We start from the raw sequence: 23,278 nt of genomic DNA, 5'->3' as shown, positions 1-23,278 counted from the left end.
CCTCTTGCCTGTGTATGTGTGGTTTTTTTTTTTTTAGCTGTCGGTAACTTGGTACGTCACATGTTGTTTTGCTTCTTTAGTTCAGTCACTCGATGATATGTGCTATTTACTGTTAAACGGTGACCGACGGAAGGAGAGCTCTACGTCTGCAGTGACCAACCTCATGCCTGGCAAGCGCAGCTGATGCACACCGGGGCATGGCTAGACAGCACAGACTTGCCACCTATTTATTTTCATTTCACTGCTGCACTACACTGCTATGAGGAGTAAACACCGCTTGACAACACCGGGGACTTACAAGATGTTTTTCATGGAGATGATTACTCGCCCTGTTTGCCAAGAGGGAGCATTTTAAAGGTCTGTCACTTGTATTCTGCGTAGCTGCATCTAGTGGAAACTGCTCAGTACTCTACATATGATTACTATTTCTTCATTGAGAGAACTGTTATGTACTGGACCGGTCATATTTACAGCAGCAGCATCAGGGCATTTTAAATATTACTGTACTGAAGCACTGTCCTGTCCAGGAGGATAAGAAGCACTGCAAGAAAAAAAACAAAATCACAACTTATATATTTTATATTATTATTACATTGAATTGCTGTTACTACCTGCATAGAAAGGAGGATCAATAAAGACATACAGGAGTTGCCACTACACCTTACCCAAGTCTTCGTCTTTTTTCTTTTTCTTTTTTTATTTGAAGGTGGAAAACTACAAATACATTATCTGTCATCCCTGCAAGTCTACCCAAGCAGAGGTTGGGTCAGCAGTTTACCTGTTTAGAAGAGGATGGCCAGTCCTCCCACGCCAGGGCAGTGCGTTCTTCCTGCTAGCTCTAATCTGAACCACAACAACAACAACAACAGCAGCAGTGTAAAAAAATGTGGCTATTTACGCAAACAGAAGCATGGCCACAAACGATTTTTTGTGCTAAAAGAGCCTGGGGAGGGCTGCCCTGCTGCCAGACTTGAGTATTATGAGAGTGAAAAGAAGTGGAGGAGCAAGTCTGCAGCAGCCAAAAGAGTGATTTCTCTGGACAGCTGCCTTAACATTAACAAACGAGCAGATGCTAAAAACAAATACCTGATTGCCCTTTACACTCGGGATGAGTATTTTGCAGTGGCAGCAGAGAGTGAGCAGGAGCAGGAAAGCTGGTACCGGGCGCTCACAGAGCTGCTTAGTACTGGCAGAGGAGAAAAAGAGAGAAATGGATGTGCAGGTACAGGAGGCTGCTGCTGTTCAGGAACTTCCAGCTGCAGCACTAACTGCAGCAATCACCTGGCTTTGACCGAGGACCCAATTTATGGACTAATAACTCCTGCAAACGCAGCCTACAGAGAGGTTTGGCAAGTAAACTTGAAACCCAAGGGTTTGGGCCAGATTAAAAGTATGATTGGTGTGCATCGGTTGTGCTTGTCTGCACGAAGCATCAGTTTTGTGCGTCTGAATAGCGAAACTCCATCAGTGACCCTCCAGTTAATGAATATCCGCCGCTGCGGTCACTCTGACAACTACTTTTTTGTAGAGGTTGGTCGCTCAGCTTCCACTGGACCAGGGGAGATTTGGATGCAGGTTGATGATAGTGTTGTAGCCCAGAGCATTCATGAGACTATTTTAGAGGCTATGAAAGCCATGAAGGAGTTGGCTGAATTTAGGCCCCGGAGTAAAAGCCAGTCTTCTAGTTCAAACCCCATCACTGTCCCTGGCAGACGGCATCACAGTCAGCTGCCACCAAGCCAGACAGGGCTGGCCAGGAAAACTCGTTCAGACTGTCCTCCCTCTTCTTCCTCTGCCAGTGTTCCCATGAATCAATCTTCACGACTCCGCACCGCTAGTGAAGGAGACAATTTAAGCAGCAGACTAGTCTTAAGCAGTCCCTTAAGTCCTAGTATTCTACGGGCACCACTAAGTCGTTCCCATACATTGAGTTTGGGTGGTCGTAATGGAAAGCTGTTTCCAGCTCCTGGTCCCCTTCAACATAGCAGGTCTATGTCCATGCCAGTTCCTCGGTCTCCACCATCAGCTGCAAGTCCAATTAGCTTATCTTCAGGTAGCAGTAGTCATGGCTCTGCCTCTGACCCTCTGATTCCACCACGTCCTTCTAGTTGCAGTGCTTCAGCAACTGGGTCGCCAAGTGACCCTGGTTTTATATCCTTGGATGAATATAGTTCAAGCCCAGGAGAACTGGCACGAGCATATTTAAGTTGCCGAAGTGGCACTCCAGATTCTGTTTCTGGCACTCCCCCTCATACAGGAGAAATGAATGGGTACATGTCCATGGATAGACCTTTTCCAGGTGGCTGTCTATGCCTTGGCCGTCGATTGGAATGCTCAGGAATAGAGAAGTGTCCCAGGAAGAGAACATACTCCTTAACTACCCCAGGAAGACAGAAAATTACAACTCCTCAGCTGTCCTCTGCTTCCCTCGATGAGGCTACTCTGATTCGTGCCACATATAAAGGAAGTCCTGGTCTTCTGTCTTCATCTCCCAAAACATGCCATTTCTATCCAGAAGACTATGCAGATGTGGAGATTGGGCATCGGGAGGATGATGGATACATGCCCATGACTCATGGGACAGCTTCCATTTCCTCTTCCACAGATTATGTTCCTATGAGCCCAGCAAGCGTATCTGCCCCCCAACAAATTCTACAGCCACGTACCTGCTGCACTGAGTCCACTGGAGGATGTCGGGAAGATTCACCAGATGGTTATATGCAGATGTGGTGTGGTCCAAAAGCACGGCTAGTACCAGTCCATCATAGACTTTCCCCTGCAGAGCCGCTATCCTTTACCCCCCCTGACTATTTCTTCATGCAACCTAAAAATAACTGTTGCTGCCAGAATCACACAATGGCACCTCAACCTATTAGCCCAGCAGACGCTGAACCCTATGTAATGATGAGGTCTCCTGCTTCCTCTTCACCACATGGTCGGGCGACTCGACCATCCCGCCTTGCACTACGGACTCTACCTAGCATGAGTGAGCATCCTCCAGAACCACCAAGCCCACCTGGTGGGGAATATATTCACATATGTTTTGGTGAGACAAGATCACAGGATTCCTTGCTTTTGCCTACTCCACCTGCTCTTTCAGTTTCTGAAGGCAGTTCAACTTCCTCATCTTCTGGATCTGAGCCTCAGCGCTCACCAATTTCAGACTACATGAACCTGGAATTTGGACCTCCCTCTCCAAAACCGAAAGTCTCCCCGAACTTATGTCCAAATTCAGACTACACAGAAATGAGCCCAAGGAAAACCGTACCACAACCATCAACTCCTGTGTCATCTCCACCAAAAAATGAAACATTACCTATAGACAGTACAATTTCTGGTGTGCAGTGCCTCAGCTTGCTCATGGACCACATGAATGAGGAATTTAACCTACATAGTCCTCTCCCGGATCCAAACAGAGGTGCTAAGCTCATCCGTGCAGATCCACAAGGGGGACGTCGTCGCCACAGTTCTGAGACTTTTTCATCCACTACACAAGTGACTCCTGTATCTCCTTCCTTTGCACATAGTCCCAAGAGACATAGCTCAGCCTCAGTGGAGAATGTGTCTCTGCGGCCTGGAGAGACTTTGGAGGCTGGTGAGTGTGGCAGTCCCATGTGTAGGGAAACCTCAGCTGGGTTCCAAAATGGACTTAACTACATTGCCATTGAGTTGTCACCTGAAGAGCGAAACCTGTTGCTGCTAACACAAGCCTCTTCCAGGGGGCACTTGCCTGCTCTAGGACTTGCCAGTATGGATATTGGATCTTATCCAAGCATTGAGTTCCTGGGACATAGGATGAAGGGTGCCACCACTGTCAGAGGTGAGAAACTGCCTGTTTTGCAATAACACAATCCCCAACAAATTAGTCAGAATCATATCCCATTCAAGCACATTTGATAAATGAAGCAGCACAAGATCTGACACATGCTTTTTACATGTACAGTAAAATGACTTTACTTATAACTTTAGCAAATGTAGATACTCCGTTAATTAGTATTTATCCTTTTTAGGTATATGATTAATGCATATACCAGAGTACTGTGTACAAATAAACACATATTTGGGCTAAAATCTATTTTCCTCTACAGCAATCCCCCTTTTTCAACTCCTGCAAATTATCTAATATTACCATGGGAGTTTATTTATCAATTGGTTTAATATATCATGATGCCTCATAGTATATGCAGATGTAACTTGTTTCTAATTATGGCCATTGACTATCCTATAGAATTGAGCAATACAGTTTTAAGTGATATGATCTTGAATGTGAGAAGTGATTAACATGGTTTTAGAACTTCAGGAACTTCCTTAAAAGTGCATGTACTTCAAAAAACTTTATCTAGTGTTTAACAGGCAAATCCGCATTGGAATTTACTTCCGTGGTATTTTAATTTCTGGGTATGAGAGTTGTTTATCTGTCTTCTAGTATTCACAAAATAAAACAGTACTTATTACTTTTAATCTTATTTTTTTCATTCAAACATTAGTAAGCAACTATTTCTCTATTTACAAAGACATCAAAGCCATGCAGTCTTGTAACCTTTTAACCTGCAGTGGACACAAAACTTTCACCCCTATTCTCTGTCTGTCACTGACAGAGGTATAAAGAGGTCACTCACTTCTTTCATCAGTGATCTTGCCACACCACATAGAGAAATTGTTTATTTCAGTCTTCCTATGGCTTTTTGTGATTGTCCCTTGTACTTTGATATGTAAATTGACTAATTAGAAAAAACTACTTTGGTTTTGTTACCTTAATTACTTTAATATACTACTTCTACTACTATTTCAATCTTCCTCCACATTTTAATTTGAGCTATTTTTGCAAAAATAATATATATATATTTTAAATAAAAAATAAATATATATATATATATATATATATATATATATATATATATATATATATATATATATATATATATATATATATATATAGAGAGAGAGAGAGAGAGATAATATACTGGTAAATACAGTCTATGCCAGTTGTATCCACCTTATAATCGTAGATCAGTTGGAAAGCCTTGGCTGTTGTAAACAGAGGGAGGTTTTTCTTTAACAAAAAAAAAGTATTCTCTATGCAAGATGTAGCATAAATGATGTATACAATAATTATTGCAGTTCCTTGTTCCTTTTAACTAATATGTGCAGTTGCATCACAATCAGATTATTTTATTTTTTATAAATCCTTGTTGCACATAATGAATTTCATGTGTCTGAAACCATGTACATAACCTCCGGAAGTGCCATGTAATCCTCTTTTGTAAGGGGAAGGTTAAATAAGCAAAATATTTCCACTCTGATTGCGCATCACGTCTACAGTTATTGAGGGGAAAGTGTAAACAGCTCTTTAGTCCCGTCTTCTACAATTACAATGTAATTCTGACATTGTTTATTATTACTTTGTTTAAAAGGTTTTATGAATGTGCTCGTTCTGCTGCAGAAAAATTGGTATTTTTGATGTACTTGTATAAGCGATGCTGGTAGTAGTTATACTTTCCCTGTTCAGCCATTGAAGAGCATCTTGTCAGAGATTAGCATTGGATGGGGAGGAGCTCATTATTGTTTTGCTTTGAAAAAGACTCTTGTAAATTGCATACTACTTTTCCATAGGGACCTGCATGCCTGATCTGAGGTGTAGTAAATAAAGGGAACAGAGCAAGTCTCAGGCTTGCAACAACATCAATATGGATCGATTCTAGAGAACATGGCCCATGTATTTTTATCATTTCTACAATGTTTTGTTTTTTGGCCCTGATTAATCAAAATACATATGGTGCTAACATTTTATCATTAAAATAATTGTCCAGTTCATTTGAAACCTATACTTAAAATAACATCCCTCCACCCTGATCCACTGTTACCTCTCTCTGATATCTGAAGCTACGCAGCAGACCACACAACAGTCTGTTCATTCAGGGAAAACAAGTGCACTACAAGCCCTCTATAGTTCTTTAGTAAAGCACTATTGAAAAGCTGACTCAATGCTCTTGAGTCTGTCTTATATGTGATCTTTCCTGTTCTTATTATGAGATTTGGTGCATCAAAGGCATCTCAAATCTCTGGGAGATGGGGCTGCATTAGATTACTACCTTTCATCAGGTGTTAAAGCATTTTTAAGTTAGGGATCATTCTAAAGCAGCAAATCCATGAAAAAAAACAGGTGTGTTTTATTTGTTAATATAAATCACTGTGGCAGTCTATAATAAGAATGTTAGTTTATACAATTTTCCCTTGTATTTTTTCCTCTGCATGCTGATTCTGCACAGACATGGTAACCACAGTCATGTGCCGCATGAGGTAGTGAGCAGAGAGGCTTTGGAATGCCCCTCTGAGCTCTGTTTGAATTGTGACATCCTCCTTCTCTGCCATCATATTTTAAGAGCTGTGACTTTGTCTGGCAGTCATTTTTGTACACCAATCAGAGGGCTTATAAAAAGTAGATAATAATTTGTCCGAGGATATCTGAGAAAAATGACTGTTGATGCATGTATAAAAGGTACTTAACTCGCTAAGTAAAATAAAAATAAAATATTTTCTTTGTGGCATTGCTGCTTTAAAAATGCAGTGTCATTTTAATTATATCACAATTATGTAAAAAAATGTGCTCAATTTTTTATAAATATCCCCCATGACTATATAGTAAAGACCAGTCCCAAGTTAAACACCGGAGAACATTGTTATTCGGGATGAACAATTGTCCCAGTACAATCAAACTTAAAGGGAATATAATATAAATAACCATTTCTCTGCATTTGTCTCTTCTTCAATAATGGGCCTAAGAAAAAAATGATGCACTCTATAACAAACCATTCAATTATTCACTTGGTGACCTGTGGGGTATATAGACCACCAAATTCAGCAACGTTATGTATATGTTTATGGGATACTCTTAACAGCACAAATCAAAGCCTTAAAATACATGACAGCCTATTACACTGAAACTGCTTTATACATTCCAAGATATGTCACTATAATTGACTTGGTTAATTGCATGGTAGCCTAACATAAGATTCATTTGAGACCTTGTACTGTACTGTAACATTTTGCACTAGCCCACATAACCCAGCATACTTGACTATCTAGGCGCTCTGAGTGAGATTGGTATCTTGATAGGATGTGAAACAGGCGAGGACAACAACATTCCCTTATATAGCACCTTTCTATTGAGACTAAATCCAGGCAGTGCATTCTTTAGACATGGCCACGTCACATTCATGGCTCTATGCTTGGAGTTTAGAGAAAGCTTGGGATAAAGAAAAAAAAAGAACAGTAAATGCAGGCACTGTGTGAGACTGCAAAGTGAATATCTGCAGTTACTACACGAGATATATATATATATATATATATATATATATATATATATATATATATATATATATTGTATAGATATTTCCATTCCATCTGTTATAGATTTCAGGCTGTTTTCAGTTAGTCAGAATTTTTAGTTCCAGCGGAAACCTTGTATTGTATACAAAAATACACAATTAAATTGAGTGCACGTTTTACACTGGGCAACATTACTAACTGCAGTAAGGGGATGTAAAATGAAAATTAATAAATTGCTGACGTGTGGGATTACTTTGGCACTTTTTTACCTTGCTGCTAGGCCCAGACACTGTATCACCAATGCTTAATGTGGCTGATACAGAGCTGGACGCAATACGGGAGTAACTTACTCTTTTAAAGTAAAGTAAAGAAAACAAGCCTATTTCCACCCATAGGCAGAGCCGCATGAGCCTTCCTCTGCATCAGCAGCATATACACCTGCTATACAATAGTTCATCATCTGTGCTTACTTTACTGAACTCACCATTGCTGTACTCTGCCTGTTTTTGCACACACATTCCCTCTTGTGTCCTGCTTCTCCAGTTGCTGGAAAGTATAAGTGCGAGAAATATGTAAGTCTGCATAGGAGCATATGCGTGCGCCATCTTACTGGGCATGCACACGGCTATATCATGCAAGGTATGCTATGCAAACTGGTGTGTCCCCCACTCTGAATCAGCCCCAACGTGTTAACCAAGTAACGGAACTGTTATTGATTAAATGATGGAACACAAGTAATTTCAATTGCTGCTAACAGATCACATAAACTGTTTGTATTTGTTAATGTATTTCAAATAACAATCGTCAGGCATGTGAAAAATCAGGTTAAAATCAATTGGATAATTTTCGGCAGATGACTACTATCTGTGCATTCATCTGCTGACCACAGCAAGATGTGTTTCTGGACTCTCGGCTTCAATGCTGAATCACTGGAACGGTCCAATTTGGTCATGCACACATGCAGTCCTATTAAAAGTGGATTCTGCTATTCGGTGATAGAGGCACGTATAACGACAGCCATGTGTGTGTCCAGCTCATATCATGGCACATTCAGTCCTTTAGTCATTTAATATGATCAAAGATTTCACATAGCTCTCTCTAGTAAATAATACAGCTAAAGTTCATTGGCTTCCCAACGCCAATGTGATTTGTCTTCCAATCATTTGGGACGCGTCTAAATCATCATTACTACCCATCAGCAGAAACATTATGCTACTGCAATTAAATGCATCAATTTGACTAAATTAATTTTAGTTTTCAAGTCCTGGTTTTGTCATTTTATATAAATTTATTTTTATTGTGGGTTTTTTTTCTATGTGTAGCTGCAGAGTTGTGGAAATCTGCTTGAAGTGTTACTATAGAGCGAAGGATTTGCTAGTCTAACCTGTCACTTACATCAGGCATTGAAAAGCACTTGGTACAAATGCAAGTCAGTCTTTCAAGACAAGGAGAACATGTGACTTTCAGATATGATCACTCTTACACAAGTTAAGTGCATCAGTTATTTACCAGTAAAGATAACTTACCCATTCTGGTTTAGCTTGTGCTCTCCTGTCACAACAGGATGATTCTGGTGTGTCTGCTCTCCTGCTAGAGTCCCACAAAATATTTGTCTTCTCTTTCACTTCTCATACAACATTCTGCTCCTGTTTGTCCATTGACCTTCTTAGTGAATTAATGTTGTCTGAAATAATTCCGGTTAAGGAACGCGATTTACAATAGCATCTATCAAAGTTGTTTCAATTGTAAAATATGGAAATAATTCACGAACAGTCTGCACGTTCCATGGTTGGCACCATCAGAGTTATTGAGGTTTGCAGTCTTGTCCACATAGTGAATACCTCATAGGAGAAGTCAAGCACCAGATGTGTACAAGGGAATTGCGTCTTTAGATATTTTTCACAATGGCCCATAATTCTTTACATTCCTAAAAACAAACAAACACCCCTTTTAAAACACATTCCTAAAAACAAACGTAGGAACACATATATAAAAAAGCTTAGTAGTATTTAACTAAATAAATAAAATTAACAAAACACATGTAAATATAAAAAGCTGGGTAATAAACATCCGGCTTGGGTCCAGGCTGTTCTGTTGAGTGTAGATAGAGTTAATTTTAAAAATAAACATGTGCATGACGTTCTTTATTACATGCCTAGTATAGATCCTCTTCTAAAAACTGTTTCCAAAGTGTTAAAAAGATTTCTATGTTAATGGTTTCATGGAAGAGTTGGAAATAAATTGAGGCAGAATAATTCTGAATGGATTGTGTGTTCTAAAATAAACCTATAGCAGTTGTTGCTGAAGGCAGAGGAAGTGCTTCCTTTGATTGCCTCTGATTACTTTCCAGATAACAAGGCAAGCTTACAGTCCCTTGTTCTATATGTATAAACAACATATAGAAAGTTGAGATATTTGATATGTGTCCGCAGTCACTAACAAAGGATATGCTTAAGCTCACTAGTGTGTGTGATCAGATTTTTGAATTAATATTTCCAGCAATACAAAGGAACGTAAGGACATTTTAGGCTTTAATATAAACTGTTCCAAATTAGACTCAGACTCTGACTCTGTAATTTCACCCCATGACAAAAAAACAACTTCCCTTCCAAATATGTGTTCTGGTGTAATAAATTCTGAACTGAAGAGTATACATTTAACCTAATATACTATCAAATGTTTCCATTTTCAGAAAATATGCCTTTGTTAGGATTTCAATTATTGCCTTGGCTATTAGCCCGATTTACTTGCTTCTATATTCTTTCAGCAAACAAATATGCTTATTTTCCCAGAAATGCAATGCATGTTTATATCATTTTACGGTTTCTAAAAATGCAGAACTATACACAAATGATACTCTGCTGATCTATTTTCCCAACCATGAGAACTTGAAATTGGAATTTATGATTCATAACTTTCCTCTAGCATTTGACAAACAGATGCTGTAAACTTACTTATAAGGAATGCAGGCTGGCCCTAACACGAACAACATTTCAACAAGAGGTGATATGTACAAAAAAAAAAAGACTTCAAAGAGTAGTTAGAAGGTAGTAATATAGCTGAAAATATTGGAAGCTCTACTGCTAGAAAAATTGGTTCGTCTAAAACCGTGAACTCCTCACATCACACCGGTCTTGTATCATTTTGCATATATGCATAATTTATCTGTATGTCACGCTGTACTTTCTACGTAGTCCTGTAGAATATTTTTGGTGCTTTATATTAATGTACTATGTGATTGTGTGTCACCTCTTTGGCAGTCACAGTGTTTCTGATGCACATGCAATACAGCTTAAGATATGCTTAGAATCAGTGGCGGGCTGGCCCGGGGGGCAGGTGGGCATCGCCCCCCCGGGCCGCTCGGTCAGGCCTCTATTAGGGCCGGGGGGTAGGCCGACCCCCGGCTGCAAAATACAATTCTTTCCCCCGCGGCCGCATCTGATGACATCAGATGCGGCCGCGCCTGTGATGCGGCGCACAGGCGGCCGCATCACATGACAAGGGATGCGGGCGCGTCATCAATGACGCAGCCGCATCCCTTTTCATGAGATGCGGCCGCCTGTGTGCCCCCCGGCCACGCCTCTCCCAGCCCGCGTCTGCTTAGAATAATTAGCCATACAATATCCCACAGTGTAGTATATACATAAAGCCACACTATGTGTATCATACTTGCTAACTCTCCCGGAATGTCCGGGAGACTCCCGCATTTTCGGTGAGTTTCCCGGACTCCAGGGAGAGTATGGCAATCTCCCGAATCTGTCCACTTCCTAGTGAAGTGGGCAGAATTCGGTCCAAAATGCAGCGATTCTCCGGGAATCGCGGCATTTGGGGGCAGGTCTAAAATGATAATTTGGCGCCCCTGCCACCCCTCACGCCCGCCTCCCCCGGCAGGCTCCCGGAAGCCAACTTTAGAAAGTTGGCAAGAATGATGTATATCATATCTGTCGCAGAGTAGGTAAGGTGTGGCATAGGCAAAATGGGAGATTTAGAGAAGTTGAACATGCCATGGGGACAGTATGGTAGAGGGTGAAATGAGGGCGGATAATTGTTATAAGTGAATAGTTAAATGTGGTAAGGGCATAGATACAATTGTGTCACTATATTACACATTTATGTTGTATATGGCAGCACTGCAGTTACCTTTTTTTTTTTATCGTGTGTAGTTTTGGGTTAAATAAAACACTATTCAGTACCCAGAACCTCCACATTTGATGTCTACCTATTCATAATGTAGTCCTTGATGATTATAAACAGCTCTAACAAAGACAAGGAAGGATGCTGGCCTTAAAAGACCCCAGGCTTTGCCTGTGAGTTCAGGATTAGAGTGTGTGTTGAAGCTCAGCATGTGCACAGTGCCAAAATTGTATTCAAGGTCAGTGGATGTCAGAATGAAGTGAGCTAATCTGTTTTATTGGGAGAGCAAAGGTACTTGTTTGCAATGCATGTAATTATACATGAGCAGATCTAGGAACTGCAGGTTGCAGGGCATTTCTGTTTGTCTCCCTTAAGTAGAAAAAAACTTGAATCATGTAGTCTCACAATACTATAAATACAAAATAACACACAGCATTTCCCCTCTGTCTATTTATTTACAGTAGCTAGCTGGTATACAATCAAGTATATGTATTTTCTGTAACAATGTACACATTTACCACCTTTCAACTATGCAATTCTTAATATTTAATATAACTCTTAATTACCTTGTATGAGTTTTGTAGAAAATAAAGTGACTCTGAGAATGAAAAGTTAGTGTGTTTTTATTCCCAGAGACACTGAAGGTGAGTTATATTTACAAATGTCATACTGTGAAATTCAAGTATATGCAGTGTAAAAGTTTACAGTTTAAACAGGAAACAGGAAACTAATCTTTTGACTGTTTGGCATGACCATTTAACAAGCCAAGCAGATAAGTGAGAACTTTATCTACATATATGTGTGGCCATGTTGCTTTGATCTGCTTTCTTAGGTATTGTACACAAGAACCAGATTGCAATGTGGAGTAAATCTGTCTGCTTTACCATGTTGGACAATACCTGTGCACAATTTACTATGGGTGGTAAAATGTTAGGTCAGATAGACCAACCAAAATCTTATTGTGAGTGGGCAAGTTGAAGCTATCAAATGACTTTATTTGTGCCCCAGTTGTATAGACATTTCTGAATGCGCTGATTGGTTGGAGATAATTGGTGCGTCTTGGCCAGACTTTAGAAGCTTTAAGGATCAGAACGGCATCATTTTTAAATCGTGCATCTAGAAAGATTGCATTGGTCATTAAATTACAATCCAATTTTATTATTTTCTTGTAGCAAACTTGACAATTTGTACACTTGAGGCCAGGTTTTTTTTTTATCCGGTCATTGTGTCATAACTTGTAAACGGGATCAATGACTATTGTTGATTATTAGAATGTTGTGTTGGCATAGCAGGGCAAAGGGCAACATACTGCCAATTACTATATATACATTTTAAGACATACTGCCTTCAGCTGTACAGATATCCACAATAAACTAGTCTGTTATCAGCCTTTCAAGAGCTGAATTGACATAATTTGCTTCATTTTCCAATCATTTATTGCATTATGAATCACTTCATGTTGATTTTTTTGCATCATCTGCAATTCCTCTTGTCTTCTTCATTCTGTTTGGATGACTAAAGAGGAAAACTATGCACTTATTGAAATAGTAAATGCTCCAACTTGCAGCCACACATTGACTCTCACTATGTCTACATATTATATTTGGTGAGATGCCTTGCAGACATTAGGAGTTTCCTCTACTGCTCCGTATAATTTGCAGAGAGAATTGGTTTGCTGCATGCAAATAACAGATTTCAGCCAATCAGCAGAGATGCAGTGTTGTTGTTTACATTTGTCTGCAAGTCCCATCCATATCTTACAGGAGAACACACTTCCTTTCTTAGCAGATGGCCGCCTCCGGGCCTTGCACCTGCCACGACAAGCAAGGCACACTAGTAATCTACCCCAGCGCTGCTGTTGACAATAGGCTAATGATTGCATGCCATCTGCCTCCCAGGCCTAGTACAAAGTAGAGGAAAAGATTTCTTCAACAAGGCAGCCACAGATTTTTATAGAGACAATAGTGACAATGCAAGTGAGATTAGAGGATGGAGGGGACAGTACAGGACTTGTTTTGAAGGAGCTTAGTCCGATTTAAGAATTGAGAGCTGTCGCTTTCATTCAGCTACCACAAACCTTTGGGAATTTTATGGGAGCATTTTAACATGATTTGCAGGTACATTTGATTAACAGTCGTACCTATTAGTTATTTGCGCAAGGTACTTTTGAAGATTTGCTTCTGTGCTACAGTCATGGTACTATGATCTTCTATAATCAACATGCGGCAACGTAAAGGGAGTACACAACCTTGTGTTAGATTTTCCTGACTGTTGCACTTGTTTTTTTATTTAAAGCCGGTCAAAGTGCAGTTCCAGAATATCTGTAGTAATGTGCTTGCAAGCTGGAATGTGTGATCTTGTTGAGCAGGTTCAAAAGGTTTAGAAAAACAAGAAGGAATTCATTATTGACCAGAGCACCATTGCACATACTCTTTGTTGTAAACAATTTTGTAAACCTTTCTTTTTTATTTTTTTTTAAAGAAGACACAATTGAGAAAAGTACTTTGAAAATCCCGACTGCTTAATCGTATATCTAGTCGTATATTTTGAAAAGGTAGTGTACATAGATTAGTACCGTGCAGGAGAAGAACAAAGTATTTAACGGATATGGAGTTTGAAATACCCACACTTATAATTTGGGGTGTATCCATAGATGTGCTTCTATATGATAAGTATGGGGCATTAGTATGTTTACTTTTGTTTACGATTTCTATCTAATAGGGCTGTGACATAAAGACATGCCACAAGTTGGCTCAGATTGTTTCACTTTTATCTTCTTTGTAGATTAGGGTTATAGTTTTATTTTTGTCCCACGACAAGTTCTTTGAAATAGGCCAAGATGTTCTTGCTAAATTAAATAAAAAATGTCCAAACATCACCCAGAGTTTATACAGTATTAAGGGGGATTATATGACACATGGATTAGGCATTGTTGAGCAGCTTGGTTTAATGGAAAGGGTCAGAGATGGTGGCATTAGTGTAATGCGCAACTGGCTGACACCAGTATCAACAGGGAAAGTTAACTGCAAATCACAGGGCGCACATAAAAGCAAAGTAGCACATTTTTGTATGACTTCACAAAGCCACAGACTATGTTCTCTATAGCCACAATACTGATTGTTGCTGCCACAATATCTCACAATATGAAAATACCTGAATTGTCGTGTTTCATGTCTATTGCTTACTCCTTGGACTCTTTGATAAAGGAGCGTGCCTCTACATTTCATTATTTTACAATAACTTGTTGTTTTTCCATGCTAGCTATGTCTTAAATCGAATACAAGACTTTAAAATCTGTAGAATGGCAAGTGGCACTTGGCTCCAGGGTTACTACAGGGTAAGACTCACATCCGTTCTGCATATGTTTGCTGAGTAAATGAAATGCTGCCGTTTCTCATGGTACATGTACTGTTTGTGCCAAAAGCAAACAATAAGGTGCGCTCTGCAATGATAGCAGTTCCATTCATATTTATTAAAGAGGTTGTCCACGTTTCCACAACACCCGCTATTTCAATAATGCTCCCCATGATTACTGCTTCAGCAGGTACCCCCCTACTCCCTGGGACCCCTTCTGTTACCTGATTGTATGATTGTTGTAGTCACAATCACAAGAGGAGGATCCAAGCCTTGAGCATCACAGCTGTTCATAGCAGTCAAAGCCATTTAGAGGAGGTATTAGAACTAATGCAACACCCTATTGATTGCCTGTTCAATTGGGGAACACACTAACAAACGCCATCATCATCAACATTTATTTATATTGCGTCAGCAAAATCCTAGCACTTTACAATTGACGACAAACGCAGTTATAAACAAACTGGGTAAAACGGACATAGAGGCGAGAAGGACCTGCTCCCAAGCTTATGATTCATGGAAACACCTTCAATTTGTACAGTTTTGAATGACTACATTTGGCTGCCACAAGTAAATTGCTTTGCAACATAAACGACAATAGTATTAAATTGTATCTAAATGGAACTCTACCCAAAAAGTCAATCCCCTCATTTTAAAATTCCATTTAAGAGACATTCATCCTTCCCATACATATGAAGCAGTTCTATGAGGATGGAAATTCTATGTTTCAGTTATCGACCAAAAATACAAAAATAACAATTTATTGTGACAGGGTAAAGGAAGACAAAAAACATTGCTAACAGGAATGTTTTTTACTGATAAAAAAATGGTGAAGTACTATGTGAGACTTCCCTAGATATGTGGCAGCTATAAGTGACCAACATATGACATTTAGATAAATAGCTGTCACATCATTCAAATAAACAGAAAAAAAAAAAAAATCACTTACCCAAAAGCTCAAAATGCTTTAATATGACTAAAATGTCACTAGCGAAAATGACCATAAAACCATATCTAGATTGCATTTTATTATATTCACTATTTTGGTACATTGACAGAGAAAACATGAATTGAATAACAGTTACTAACTCACTGGAGCAAGATTTGCGAATGGGAAACCCTTACAAACAATTGCCTCAGCCAGCACTTGCAATCCAGAATAGATTTCTAAAATGGCTGTATTGTTACAGCTTGCCATAAACATCAATACTTTTCTAAGTTGAGGTTTAAATGTTTTCACTTGATTGAGAAGCGATTAGCATTTTTCCTGCAAAGATTAAAAAAAATGATGTTTTGCTTGCTGCTGTTGATGAGCTTCTCCAGTCAGAGCCTTGAGGCGGACACAAAGCTAGACTGTCAAACAGAGATTGTGTTTGCATAGTAATGTAACCGGAGGCTAATTGCTAAACTCGCAGTGAAGGGCTGGGATGTTGTAGTAGCCAACCAAGGACAGCCTCCTTTTTATACTCCGTTGAAATGTTTGGTTTTGGGTGTTTATTTCCGTTTTTTTTTTACTGTTTTTTTTTTGTTTAAAACAAAAAAAACCCTCTCAGACATTATTTAGCTAAAATGTCAATTCTTCAGTGCCAAGCATAGGAACTGCTATATTCTAGAGTAAGTTTTTTAAGGGATATTATGCATGGCAATTAGATGTCACACAAGGATTTCTCTCCATGCATAAAATATGTTAAAGCTGCATTCCCAGATAGATAGGGGAGATATCTCTTCACCACTTTGAAATAACTGGAGGTGGTTGTGAGTGGGAGGACTGATAAGAAGCCACAATCTCTGATTGTGGCTTCTTTTTGGCCTGAGAGGTCACATACAATCACACCTCCCCCCTCCCTCTGCATAGTCACCAGCCCCCTGGTCTGTGAGACAAACCAGGGAGCCACAAGAAAAATTATTGCATAGGGCAGTCTCATGATTCCTGTGATAGGTGCCCTGGGTAGGGTGAGTATCATTTATAAATGTTCTTCTGCACATTACCCTTGGCATCACACCCTCCACATTGCTTAGTTCTCAGTGACTATAAGCACTTTATGCCATAAGCAGTTCTCTTTGGGGATCTTTTGCAATATATATATATATATATATATATATATATATATATATTACCTGGGCTGCACCCTATATTGACCATTCAGATATAAGCTTTCATTATTCAGACTCCTCTATACTGATAAAAGCTGATATTTGATAAGTTACAGTCATTGCTCTTTGTACCATGTTATAAAATAAGTCATAATGACTTATTGACTTTATTATATAGAGGTTCATTAAAAATGAACAATGTATTTTGCACACATATATTTATTTCTCTCAGTATAAATTGCTACAAAACCACACAAACTTTTAAAGTAAGTACATCTCTGATGTGGGAGTACATTTTGTTTTTTCTCATCTAGAACAAATATACAAATATTGAACATGAAAACAAAGTGGAAGCATGGAATTTTTTTTTTTTTCTTAACGTAAATCAAAATACCTAAAATGTTATACAATCTACATTATTAAAGCAATTAAAATACATTTGCCTTTGTTATCATTTATTTCTACACCATATTTAAATGAATATATCAGCACATCCCAGTACAGTCCTGGGGTAAATTTATCAAGCTACGGGTTTGAAATAGTGGAGATGTTGCCTATAGCAACGATTCAAATTCTAGTTATTTATTTAGTGAATTCTACAAAATAACAGTTAGAATCTGATTGGTTGCTATAGGCAACATCTCCACTTTTTCAAACCCGCAGCTTAAAAAATTTACCCCCTGGAGTTTATTATAAGAAACCCTTAGGCTGTGCCAAAGGGAGTTAAACTCTGTCAAGTGTTCTCATTTGACAGGGAAACTGTGTTTCCCATTGAATACTAGCTGTTACTAAATTACATTCTGAACACCAAGGTGCTGCAGGAATGGTAAGTGTACAGTATTCAGCAAACAATTAGTTCAAAGATTATCATTTAACCCATACATGAAACTCCACAGATGGACGTCTTTTAATAAATTGCAAACATTTTTTTATCGTGTAGCTTTCTTTCCTACTATACCAACTCCATATCCACAGTTGTAAAACGTGATCATTTCGGAAAATACTGGTGTATAGATTGTTTTATAAATTGTTTTGGAATATAGCAAAATTATTTTTGTGGAAATCCAGACATCTACCTTCATTTAGACATTGTAAATACAAATATCATCTTATTTTGTTTTGATTTATATAGACGTTACTAAGCATAGTTGTCATTTACTGTATGTTTTATAATAGCCATGATTCTTCTTAGTATGGTGTCTTCATTAAAAGGGAATGGATCTATGGACACGTATTAAAGCAATATTTACCTTATGGAATAATTTCCATCAGCGTAGGTAGTTCAACCTTTGCTTTGCCAATGTTTAAGGGAATCTCCCTGTGTACACAAAGAAAAGGCTACAGTTATCGACTGTTCCAAGACTTGCGCCAATGATGAGGTTAGAGATTTTCCCACGTCATTAGAGATAGAATTGATGCAAAAATGTACGCACTATTGACTTAGGACATAATAGGTCAACATCACATCCATTTTAATACATAGTATTGTATTACATCTAATTCTGGTTTATAGTAAAGTAAACAGGAGTCAAAGAGCAAACTCCTTTGGAAAACTTTATCTCTGCCTATTGTGTGAGTGCAGAATTCAGGCAGGAAGCAGGAATTTCCCTATTTTCCTCATGTGTGACAGATGGGCTACAGCAATAGCAATAGGCAGCTGTTCAGACCTGTGGCAGATCACAGGGAAACACCTTAACCCTTTCAGTTTCTGCTGGCATTGTTGATTGCAAGCTAGTTAAGCAGACAATAAGTAGGATTTGTCTTGTGCTCTGTTTGGTTTTTTTTTGTTTGTTTTTTTGCACATTGCCTTACAAACTCATTGATCATTTTCTTTGAAATATGTTCTTCTTTAGCTACGTACATAAAAGATAAAAAATTTTCATAAAGTTGGTGTTGTGCTTTTTGTTTGTTTTTGGGATAGGAGTGGGGGGTACCTACATTGACACTCTTTAATTTTATTAAGTTCACTTTGCATCTTTCTTAAACCAGAGATGTATACAACTTTCGCCACTATAGATATAGCCAAACATCCATCATAAATAATACATAAATATGTCCGCAGCAGCTGAGGATAATCCAACTGATATATAAACTCTATATAGATACATAAATTTTTATCTGTTAAAAATAATTATGGATACTTTTTTTTGTATTGAATTTGCATTTTATAGACTGTTTGCTATCTGATAAGTAACTCTTTACCACAATATATTCTTTGCTGATCATGTGTGGTCACAGTATGTTTATGAATGGGTACCTCTGCTATTATGGTTTCTTAGTGGATTAGCTATGGAGAGAGGTGCAGGTGAGGCATGTCCTAGCTTTGCGTGCTGTAATGTGATCACAGGTGAATAATTCAAAAACACTTCTGGAAAGCACTTTAGGGAAACAAATATTTTCAGCGATTCTAGTCAAGTGTAATTTACATGCTTACTTGATTTCAGAACAAACCAGTGTAACATGTTCCTTTTGCATTTTACAGTGAAAGGGAAGAGGAAGGAAGGATTATGAAGTGAATATATATCTTGCCTCACCTTTAACTTAGGTTTACAACTGTAAATAGTTGCAATACATAACCTACTGCTTTGTTTTTTGTTTTTCTCATATGCTATACCTTACAGCCCCCGTCTTACACAAGTTATGTGTTTTACACTATATTTTTTTAACTTGGAATAATATTTTTTTTTCCTGGATTCCGGTTGATGGTGTGCATAAATTAACAGCATTAGTTGGAATAGATCCCTGAAGTTATTTTACTTGCCTTGGCCTCCAAGAATGGGTAGCTGTTATAAATTAAACAGGTCCTAGTTTGTTGTTTTTTTTGTTTGTTTGTTTTTTGTCATGTGCTCCTGCCTACACTCCCAACTCAACCCTCACATTCTATCTGCCCAATAGCAGTGGTTTCGAGACCAACAGTACTAATAGTTTGTCTTGCTGTGAAATTCAAACCCGCTGAAATGGGATGATGATGAGACAGCGACAACGTGCAGTTATACCTGTCAGCATACAATGTTCTCCACCGTATTAGAGGGGGGGAGGGATACAGGTATCATTAAGCCCCTCTTCTAGAGCCAACAGTAAAGCTAAAAGGACATAACCTTATTTTACAAAATCCTCAACTTGAGGCAAGCTAGAATATCCTGTTCTTGGACTATGGGTCATCACCAACATATGTTCTCCACTGAGCATGTTGTTTTAGAGTTGTACACGTGGCTGCTAGGTAATTCCATAATCCCTCCTTCCTGTTTTTGACAGATAAACGGAGGAGAGATGGAAGCTCACATAAAGTATATCTTTATGTGCGCAGGAAAATAGGAACATGACAAATGATTGCCAATGCTGACTTTAGGTTGCTATAACAATTGCACACAACAGCTAAATAACCTGTAATTGCATTAAGGAAATGTATTTATTGAAAGGTACATTTTTTGTTCTGGAAAAAAAATAAACAAAAATAACATTACACATCTAACTGTGTTTGTTTTTCATGCATTGCAGAGTGAAGGCGCCGGCTCAAAACCTCAACACATTACAGAATAATCCATGGGCCGACATTGTGACCAGATGCTGCTATAGTCTCTTTCCGCTTATTGCGGTTTGAATTTTTCCCGCTCAGGTATATACTGTGGTGGACATACTTCAGAGAGTTACCATGACAGAGAGACCTGCTTCAATGTACTTGGATGGCATTATATTCATTCTATCTTTTCCACATGGACAACCTGAGAACCTACCATATACTTTCAAGTCCACATTGAATGAGGAGTCCTTCATCAATCTTCCTTATTTATTCGACAGTAAACTGGGCCTTATCAGCTAAGACAGTAACATCAGACATATTGTAAATTTACGTGTACCATTTGCCCTACCTCAGTAAACAAAGAGAAATAATAAATTAAGAGAAGATCCTGATTTTGGTTGTGCAATGAAGTTTCCGGAGAAAGTGTTCAGGGTCATTATACAGTAGAAGGACATGACTGCTTGTTGGATCAAAATAACTGGCCACACAGTTTGCTTGGAGAACAGACACACCATGGCACTAAGTGATATGGTGACTATTACAATAATGCATTGGTGCACACTTGCTTTTCGTGTTTCCAAAAGTGGACCAAAAATGTGACTAATGGACATGTTTTACTCTAGTTCTGCTATAAGCCGTCCGCATGCACTACAACGTTACATAGAGGTTCACTTGACTCCCTGTAGTTTGGTCTAGCTGATTACTATATGTACACTAGCAACTGGCTGAGAATGGGGATTTATATCACTGATAATCAAACAGTATGTACATTTTCAGCAACAAGAGATTTCATGCGCTGAAACACATGCGATTGACACTAATAACTTCCTCATGGTTTTACTTTGTTACTTTAGGTACAGTACTTTTTTATTTTATCATTGATTGTAACACATACACACTTAGCTGCATTGCTTTTAACCAAAAAAATTCCATGTGTTTTCACTTTATGGAGTATTTATCCTAAGTAATGTGCTGTTACAACACTGAAACTAATGGGCTAGCCATTTGACATTGTTCTTCCCGGTTGAACAAATCGCTGCAGTAATGTCTCCTAGATGCCACATATCTATATGAAATGCATCATTGACCTTAAAAACAAACCAATTCTCTGCACACTCAGATAGTGGTATATGTGTTTTTGTTTTTCAATATACTGGAAAATGCAGTGTTGTTAACACAACCCTTCTTGCAAAGTGCTGCATCATGATAATATATATATATATATATTAGAAAATATATAATATATATAAAATTTAACTTTTTTTTGTTTTTATTTTTTTTACTGCCTTTCTGTTTTTAAGGGATATATTTTATTGGGGGAGGGGGGGGGGCTGTAACCCATATTTTTCAGAAGGTACAAAGACAGATAATACACATTTTATCGCAATGACTTTCCTTTCCTTTTGGGTTTTTGTGTAAATGATTCATTTCTTAATTTCGCTGAATGTCTATGTGATTTTTCAGAGCGCTAACACTTTATCAAGGCTTGATGGTGGTGGTCAACTATTAAATGACAAAATCATTTTATGGCTCCGAACAATGGATTTTACAAATGTATTTAATGAAAAAAAAAAACACCATGTCTTCCTGCTTACACAACAAAAGTCTTACTAATAAGGATTGTATTGCCAGACAAAAATGAATGTAAATTCATATCTCTTTTTCTATTGCTCCTTTTTATAGTTTGATTGTTGTAGGCAGGAGAAAGTATCGCTTCATACGGCAATGTTCAGGCCACTAAAGAATTTGTCTGTTTATTGAAAGTTAGTATAGTGTAGTTTTATATATAAATATGGTGTAAAGATGTATTTTGTCTGTCTCCAAATGAAATATAATTAATATTTGCTACGTAAGATCCATAATGGCACTGAACGTTGTTACCTGCTGACATCAATATTTGATTTATACTGAAAATATAAACCTATATGAGTGGCTAAATGTCTCTGTAAGATTGATTTAGAGTCATACTATTATAGTTGGGCAAAACATACTAAAATCTAGCTCAGCTCTGTAAATTTCACATAAGGTATATGCAATATTTAAATTTGAGATTTAGTTTACAGAATGCAACCAAAATGTACAGGTTTTGCAGAAACACCATAATGTATATTTAAATCTTTGTACATTTTTGCCCAATTAACTTTAAAATATTTTGCTATCGTAAACTTAAAAGTTATCAAACAGTATTTTCCTCTTTCTTTACGGGGTACACATTGTTCCGAATATTAAGATGTTAAATATATTTCTTACATTTGTGGTATGACAAGAGACTTAACTTATCTTGCAGTGTCTTCCGATGTTCATGAGAATATATATATATATATATATATATATATATATATATATATATATATATATATATATATATATTTATATTATATATATATTGATAAATGTGATGCTGCTGGAGACAAAAATAAATAAAACTAGGATAGTGCATTGTATTTAGTCTTTATTGATCTTGAATGCTGTCTTAATAGCCATATGCAATAAATACATTATTTATGATAGGAATCCGTTTTGAGTGTTCTTTCTGTGGATTTGTGATTTGAGAAAGTTATTCTGGCATATTTTTTTTTTTTTTTTAAATGTTTTCCTAATTTGAAATACTTGGTACTGTGACGTATAACTCTACAGTAAATGGCTAATGCCATCCATTAGATCCATGTTTTAACCCCAACCCTAAGTGACCAGGAAAAAAGTCTTATGTCAGTTCCACATAATTCATGTCTACTTTAAGTCTGGCTTCTCCAATTTGCTGATTATGCTAGGCATGCCGCTCTCTTGCTTCATTCAATTATAAAAAAAAAAAATACGGATGAACCTAGTAAGTAAGCAATCCTTACC

General features: G+C 37.9%; 1 protein-coding gene across 1 annotated transcript; it reads left to right on the top strand.

Annotated features, from left to right (window-relative positions):
* Positions 1 to 71: 71 nt before the first annotated feature.
* On the top strand, positions 72 to 22,791 carry IRS2 (insulin receptor substrate 2). The gene is made up of 2 exons (XM_075200001.1): positions 72 to 3,820; positions 20,410 to 22,791. Exons 1-2 carry the CDS (start codon positions 793 to 795, stop codon positions 20,412 to 20,414), a joined length of 3,033 nt encoding a protein of 1,010 aa, XP_075056102.1. The 5' UTR covers positions 72 to 792; the 3' UTR covers positions 20,415 to 22,791.
* The last annotated feature ends 487 nt before the right edge of the window (positions 22,792 to 23,278 follow it).

This window comes from Mixophyes fleayi, chromosome 2 (assembly GCF_038048845.1).
Source record: "Mixophyes fleayi isolate aMixFle1 chromosome 2, aMixFle1.hap1, whole genome shotgun sequence".
In the NCBI taxonomy this organism is placed as follows: Eukaryota; Metazoa; Chordata; class Amphibia; order Anura; family Limnodynastidae; genus Mixophyes; species Mixophyes fleayi.
This window is presented reverse-complemented; position numbering and strand designations above follow the sequence as displayed.